Source organism: Polyodon spathula, chromosome 10, assembly GCF_017654505.1.
Source record: "Polyodon spathula isolate WHYD16114869_AA chromosome 10, ASM1765450v1, whole genome shotgun sequence".
Lineage (NCBI taxonomy): Eukaryota > Metazoa > Chordata > Actinopteri > Acipenseriformes > Polyodontidae > Polyodon > Polyodon spathula.
Genome location: NC_054543.1, coordinates 36,711,905 through 36,720,006, shown reverse-complemented (window position 1 = coordinate 36,720,006; position 8,102 = coordinate 36,711,905). Strand labels below are relative to the sequence as shown.

Genomic DNA, 8,102 nt, shown 5'->3' with positions numbered 1-8,102 from the left:
GCACGTTACTTAGGAACAGGTGTCACAGCCCAGTGACGTTGATCTTCTATATACAACACAAAACTGTTGTAACAAAAATCGATGATAAATGTTGCATTACGTTTAAAACAAACAGGTAAGTGTTTTGCAAACTGAATCGCTGAATGCATCAGGGGCATCCGAACACTTTCTGTGTCAGAAATAGACGTATTTTATTATATTAAATGATAAGGCACCCTCTTGCCGCGAACAATAATATGCATTTACTTGTTCAAAATTTGAAGCATTAAAATACATAATAATAATAATAATAATAAATAATAATAATAATATAATAATAATAATAATAATAATAATAATAATAAATTCATTAAGAACAGATCTAGTTCAATCAATACTTATTCTTAATCATAATAACCGCTTCTATAAATTGTGGCTATATAATATTATTCTGCGACAACGACATGCTAGGCACCGATGGAGGCAGGTCTTTTACTAGAACTCCAGAAACGATCATTTATTGAGAATAAAATTGCTCCACATTGTAAATTATTCAGATCCATAAAATAATTAGGTTGTCACATACATTACAATTACAGTTTTGGGTATACATAATGCATCATGCAGGCGGGTAAATCCCAGTAATAGTTTGTGGTCATCTGAAAGCATATTGGGCTATATTCTTGATTATCTGTATGTAATGCAAACTTAACTATCAAATTGGGTCATAGCCGATGCCCAAAACAAAGTTTTTATTGTTTCAATTTTAAATGGAAGAGAATAATTTAGGACATGTTGCTACAATCCGCATTATGTTAAACATGCATTATAAAGTATTAAATAAAATATCTTTCACGATCGATGTTTTGTTTTTTTTTTCCAGGCGATCTGATTTAGAATCAGCCCATCATAGAGTCCCCCGAGATATTAATAATGAACATGACTTTATAGAACTAGAAACACACGCTACGTAGGCTTTTTTTTTTTTTTTTTTTTTTAACCCAATAAACAAAATCCATACAGTTCTTGTTTTCATGTGGAATACAATAGAGCGATCATAGTGATCTGGTGCGTTTGTTTGATTCATGTATTTGTAATGTAAAAAAAAAATAAAAAATAAACAAATAACCTTCTGTTTATTATTTCAATTTCCAATTTTGAAAGGATTTTTTTATTCTTTTTATTTGTTGGTTAACTTAACTGTCCTGTATCCTTTCAAATGTGCAATGGCTATTGGTTTTTACAGTTCACCCAGGACAGCTTATGTCGCTCGGCTGTTTAATGATGAAAGGCTACATGTTGTCAGTAGTGTTAAATATATGGCTAATTATGCATATGAAAATTAAACATCAGTGTTATGCTAATAGGGCTGCCTTCAGCTGTGGATCACAGCACTTGAGACTAGCATTTAATCAAATGAATCAGTAACTAATACATCTGCACGTGTGAACGCTCACAAACCTATTTTAACATTGGCACAGGTTAGGACTCAAAACTTGTATTTTTATTTAAAAAATTTTATTTACTATTATTTGTCATCAGTGTCTAAAAAGATGCATGCTAAATTAAAATAGGTCATTCATTTCGCTGGGAGGAGTGTACAGTTGTAACGTTATACAAAACATTGTTTTGAGTAATTAAATTGTAAACAAACTGTGTGCTATTAATCACACATCTGTAACAAGTTAATATCAACTATATTTTACACTGTCGAACCAAGTTAAATCAATATTGCAGTGATGTTCACACACGAACACTGAAATTCAAATTTTTGACATAAAATCATGTAGCTGTAAACACCTTTGTAAATGAAAGGTTGTTATTATTTGGAATCAATGCAGAACTTAAATGAAGACAACTAGCCTATATTATTATTATTATTATTATTATTATTATTATTATTATTATTATTATTATTATTATTATCATCCACGAGTATTTGATGTGTTGTTATTAAAATGTAAATCGTACATTCTTTATATTTTTGTAATAAAAGATATTTCGTTTTTGAACACAAATGTAAGGTCTGATAAAGCCTTCATACCTCAGTATAGAACATCGGTGTATAATATATATTTGATTAATAATTTTAATGGTTTAATATGTGTAATTTAATTAAAAATAATCTCAGTACAGCTGAATAAACACACACACACACAAAATACGTCTGTACTGTTATTTTAAGGTTAAACAGCATTTATCTTTTTCATTGTGTTAATACATGCAACTCAAGCATCATAATCCACGAGGAATTAGCATGGATTTCATCCAGTGTTTCTTTGATTAAAACAAACAAACAAAACAACAACATTTGGTTACAAATTTGTATTTCCCAGTGTACAAAATATCATTACAACGCCATGTCAACAGAAACATAGTCTACTACTGCATTTGGCAAATGACTGAAACATGCATGTATGCACTTTACAATTAGAAAATGTATAATAGCTTTTATCCCTATATACGTTAAACTCATGCCATGCTTTTTAAATTATATTCTTCCCCCTCACTTTTGCGTCTATTCCCAACAAATACGTTCTGCTTTTCATTATAAAATGTATAAATGCGACGAATTTGGACCCAGCTTTGCTGTTTGCTTGACTTACAGGTCCTGTGGAGCCAACCAGGCATTCGCCAATCATAGTCGCTCACGGAGGGAGTGGACCAATCAGCGCTTCGCTATGTTGAATATTCATGAATCGTTGATTCAAACCTTTGAGGCGAGTTTGTGTAGATCCACAGCATCATGCTTAGACTTTTCACAAAGACAAACTCCATTTTCTTATGAATGGAAAGTGAAAAAATCAGATCAGCTTAAATTGGGATCCATCCTTCACTGAGATCATAGAAGAAAACAAAAAGGAAGAGAAGGGATCAGCCAGAAGAGATGACAATGACTGCAATGCCCGAAACCCTTAATAGCCCTGTCTCAGGGAAGGCGGTTTTCATGGAATTTGGGCCACCAAGTCAGCAAATCTCTCCTTCCTCCATGTCTCATGGACATTATTCCATGCACTGTTTACATTCTGCCGGTCAATCTCAACACGAAAGCTCATACAGCACTGCTTCTTCTTTCCCGAGGTCTATGGGTTATCCATATGTCGGCAGCCATTCGTCAAGTCCATACATCAGCACAGTGCAATCCTATCAGAGCAGCTCGACTCTAACCCAGACGCGGTTAGAGGACGCAGGTAAGACCGCTAGAATGTATTTTTCAGTGTATCCTAAACTTTGCAAAAGGTTAGAGAGAACTTTTTGCTTTGCTAGTCCACCGAAGAAACGTTGAACTGGTAAAAAGCAACCCAGATGTTCACGTATTACTCTTGGTAATTGCGTAACCCTATAAACAATGTATGCAATTAAGGGTAATTATACCTAAACTGCAGCTTGTGAAAATAGCAAACTTACACTGCTGGGCTGAGTTCACTGCTTTGCTGTAGTGTTTGTTAGATGACTTTTCTTTCTTAAATCTCTCTCTCTCTTTTTTTTTACTTCAGCAGAGCCAGAGAAAAACACAGTGGTGGAAGGTGGAGAAGTTCGATTTAACGGGAAAGGGAAAAAGATCCGCAAACCCAGGACTATTTATTCCAGTTTGCAGCTACAAGCTTTGAACAGGCGCTTCCAGCAAACCCAATACCTGGCTCTCCCGGAAAGAGCTGAACTAGCAGCTTCCATGGGGCTTACACAAACACAAGTAAGGGTTACATTATGTGGTGCTATTCACATACATACTATGTATTAGTGACTATAACCGACCAATATTGCTATAAGTGTTCACTGTGACAAATATTGATTTATTAAAATTCCTTTGTCTGTACAGGTTTTTAATTATCCATTTTGCTATAATACTTATAATTTAATCCCAATTATTCTTTGTGCTAAAAGATATGTTGGCCTTTTTTTTTTTTTTTTTTTTTAACTAGAGTTACTTTAATAAAACCAAGACAATGTAAATATTTCCACCTTATTTTAATATCCACGCCTGCATCGTTTCTATTTTGTTTAACACAAGCATTGCATGTGCATTAAATATGCAGATACCCAAGTCACACAAAAGGCTATATAGCTGTAGTTTACAGAAAATCAAACTGCAGCCAAGCATTCTTGTTTTTCGTTGAATGATTGCCTCTCTAATTTTGTGTTTAATGACAAATTTATAGAATGATTACATTCTATTCGGGTTGATTGAGCTAAAGATTGATCTGAGTGGAGTTTTACACATTACGAGGCCAGATTATTTGAGTTACTTTTGAAGCTACGTTGACAGCAAATATCAACTGTTGGTCGTTTTTGTAAAAGGCCTCGACTTTGAAAATGAAGATTTTATTTTAACTTTTTTTGTTTGTTTGTTTTGTTTTTTATGGTTGTATTTGTAAATTGGGGCAACGTTTTATTGCTTATTAATATTGTTCTCGACATATAACCTAGAAATGTATAAATAGAAGTTTGTTTGTGTTGAAGGTGAAGATTTGGTTCCAGAACAAGCGATCCAAGTTCAAGAAGCTGCTGAAGCAAGGCGGGGGATCTTTGGAGAGTGCATTAGCTAATAATGGCAGAAGTCTGTCCGCCACCTCGCCTCCTGTTCCCGCGGTCTGGAACGCCACCTCCTCTGGCAAGACGTCAGCAGGGACAGCGGGCACTTACATCCCCAGCTACACTTCATGGTATCCTTCAGCACACCAAGAATCTATGCAGCAACCTCAACTGATGTGATAAGAAATCGACCCCCACCCCCACCCCAACCCTCTAAGACCACTGCTGGTCCAAAACAGAGGGATCAGCGGGCAGCTAAAGTCGATAATGCACAGCACCCTCGTCCATTGCAGACAGGCACGCATGAGATGCGGAGCTTGTTCCCAAATGCTGACAGCTGACAGATCAGCCTCCTGACACCGTTACCCCATCCACAGAACAGCCGGGGAGCAGAAAGACTCTGCGTTCAGGGGCAACAAGAATGCCTTTTTTGTGTTGGGAGTCTAGAGAGATCGAGAGGATGGAGAAGAAATATAGGCCATTAAAGCTGCTGTATCCCATTTCTGTGACCCCCTGCTGTAAAATTAGATGTAAACACAGTTTTGAGACTTTATGATCAATTGTACATTTACTATAAATGTCAAAGTTGCGTACTGGTCATAGACTGTATGTTTGTGTGCTTCACGCTTTATTTAAATTCATTTAATTGTATAGTTAGTTTTATTTAAAACAAAAATGTCAGTGTATTTGTAAACAGTTATTAGTCCATTAAACAAATACCACTTTTACTGCTGCAGTGACACAAATATTATTTGGGTTGTTAAAGCCATAAGCCAACCTCTAATTGGGACATGGCATTTGGCAAACCCCTAGTTTAAAATGAGATCCATATATTTTAATAACGTTTTGTTGAAATGAGGTTTTGCAGCTTTAAAGAAAGAGCCTTTTCAAAACAACCTTAATGCCAATAAATTGTGGCGCTGCACAGCTTAGTGCACAGACTGATGTATATAAATATACTATTTAAATATGATGCATATATTTCTTGTTTTTGTTTTGTGTGGCTGTATACATGATGCATTGTGAAATGGAATTTTTCCTGTGACTATGGAACACGTGTTAATGAAATAAATGTGTTTAGCGTTCTATATGTTAAAGTTTAGTTTTATATTGAAAATGTTAATTTATTGTTTGTATTATTTAAAAAAAAAATGTAAATACCGTGTAAAGTTTGAAGACAGTAAAATTATGATTTTAAAAGGAGAGAGACTGACGATTCGAAGTTGTCTTTTTAAGGTGAAAGGACATCTATAAACGAATACTTTTGTATTAATGTTTTTTGAAATTATGAACCAGCGCAATTGTAACCTGCTTTAAAGTAATGGTTTATCATTTAAACCAAGCACAACTGACGGTAAAATAAAGGTCTGGGTTGATTTCTAAACACAACAAAGCATTTAACTGGTATGTGTTTTCATTAAAAAAAAATCTCACAATTTATTTTTTTTTAAAACAATTTTTCTTTGACACAATGTGTAAATCACCCGATACCCTTAGTTTTATCCCTGCGGTGCCTTCTCGTGACTCTGGTCTGATTATTCGTCCAACAATTACTGTACTTGTTGCTTTTCATTTACATCTATAGTCCCTATAAGATCCTTTCTCCCCTTGTGCGGTAACAATGACACCCCTTTTCAGCGACGAATGGCAGGAAGAGCACTGGTGTGTGTTAAGTGACTAATTGAAAGAGGAGCAGGTGCTGCAGGAAAAGATGGTTTGTTGAGAAAAAAAAGTTAAAATGTGGATCAGTAAAAAACGGCAAGTTCAAACGAGCTCTTGTTTGGCTTGATGGTGCAACACATTTTGGCTCAGCAAACAGTGCGTTACCACAGCTTCGCCAATGAAGAGTAAATGTGTTAAAACCGGCCTAGCGCTATATTATGCAATTGACTATATATATATATATATATATATATATATATATATATATATATATATATATATATATATATATATAGTGATTATTTTTTAGCCCTTAAAATTTGGTAGTCAATCTCAGCGTGAAAATGAAACATTTTAAGCCATGCTCATAATGAATGCATTGTAAAGTGTGTAGTTTTGAAAAAAAAAAAAAATCCTCACACTGATCCATAATAATATATACTGTTCTGATTTTCTAACATTTGCGCAATTGTCAATAAAACTGAATAAAGCCCTTATTTTGTTTCTAGTACATACATATACCTACCTAATTATATAGGGCAATGCTATATCTGTTAATTCCCGTTTTTTTTAAATAATGATGTGCCTATATTCTATATTGTAATTGTCAAGAAGTCTTGTTAAATTAAACCAGAAATAAAACCATATATTTGTTCTATATTTAGCCTATAAAAACAGTTTTGATACTTCGACATGCTTTTCTGTAACTTAAGTTGATATATAGAGAATGTATTGTATAGCAGTATGATTATTAGTTTGATAAGAAATTCTTTCTATATATATATATATATATATTATATATATATATATTATATATATATATATATATATATATATATCATATACAGTTCTGACACACAGCCTGTGTGGGCTAGCAAAGATTTGCCGTCTCTTTAAACTCACATGGTCAGAACAGGAAACGTAACAACATGTTCCTGAGAAACCGACAGCAATCATCGTGCCTCACTAGGCCACAAATTACACCAGAACACAAAACCCCAGATACACGACTGATTCACGCTGGACACACGTCTCATTCTTATTGGTGTAAACAGAACAGCACGTTTAAATAGCAGGCCGGCATGCACGTTTGTTTCAATTGCATATTTAAGATAAAATGCTGATCAGTTCTGTACTACATTTCTACTTTGTGTTATTTATTTTAAACATATAAATGCTACCTTATGTTATCAGAGGTAGCAGTTTAAGAAAAACAAATCCATTAATTGCGTTTCCTTAATAAATGTCTATGAGGTTGCCTTCTGAAGCTACCCGCCATTTCCAGCTAATCTAAAATATATCGAAAACGTACTATGTAAAACAACTGTTTGTAACGCAGATGATACATGCTATAAGATAGCATTATTAATATCAAGTTCAGTCGGTTGAAGTTAATTTATACATTGCCTCACACATGCAAAGGATTCACTACAGAACAATGATGGCGTTCCAGCAGGCACAATATTTATACATCCGATATTTCATAAATGATCATATTAATTAAACATGAATAATTTATTAATCCCCGCATTTAATCACTGGATTATTTCATTTACTCTTATGATTAGGCATACCGGATTTTTATTTAATTTAATTTAATTTAATTTTTTTATTGTTGTTTATTTAAATAATGCAAATCCTCAAAATGGATACGCGCTCATTAGTAGGGGAGAAAAAATAGCTATTTGGGGATTTTCCTGTAAATAAAAAACTAATCTAGCTCTGGAACCTTTCTTAAACAGATGGCACACTGCTTAATAAATATCTGAATTCGTTGGTGTTTTTTTTGTTTTTTTTTTTTGTTTGTTTTTTTCAAAGACTCCAAAAACTCCTACAGCTGCAAACCCAAGAGGGTCAGCATTATTTCACTGTATTCTCCTCTTGATTACAGCCGAGCCCATCAAACACAACATAATTACAGTAATTTC

The 8,102-nt window shown here is 34.0% G+C and overlaps 1 protein-coding gene across 3 annotated transcripts in view; it reads left to right on the top strand.

The window, feature by feature from the left end:
- LOC121321482 (homeobox protein DLX-1-like) overlaps positions 1 to 6,304 on the top strand; it is a 7,977-nt gene extending 1,673 nt beyond the window's left edge. The window contains exons 2-4 of one of the 3 annotated variants that reach the window (XM_041260450.1): positions 2,588 to 3,170; positions 3,477 to 3,673; positions 4,441 to 6,304. In XM_041260450.1, the coding sequence (XP_041116384.1) occupies positions 2,867 to 3,170; positions 3,477 to 3,673; positions 4,441 to 4,692 (753 nt within the window). In that variant the 5' untranslated portion in view covers positions 2,588 to 2,866 and the 3' untranslated portion in view covers positions 4,693 to 6,304. Of the gene's footprint in view, positions 1 to 2,189; positions 3,171 to 3,476; positions 3,674 to 4,440 lie in introns of those variants that run through there. The other 2 variants (XM_041260451.1, XM_041260449.1) reach the window with 2 other exon arrangements.
- The last annotated feature ends 1,798 nt before the right edge of the window (positions 6,305 to 8,102 follow it).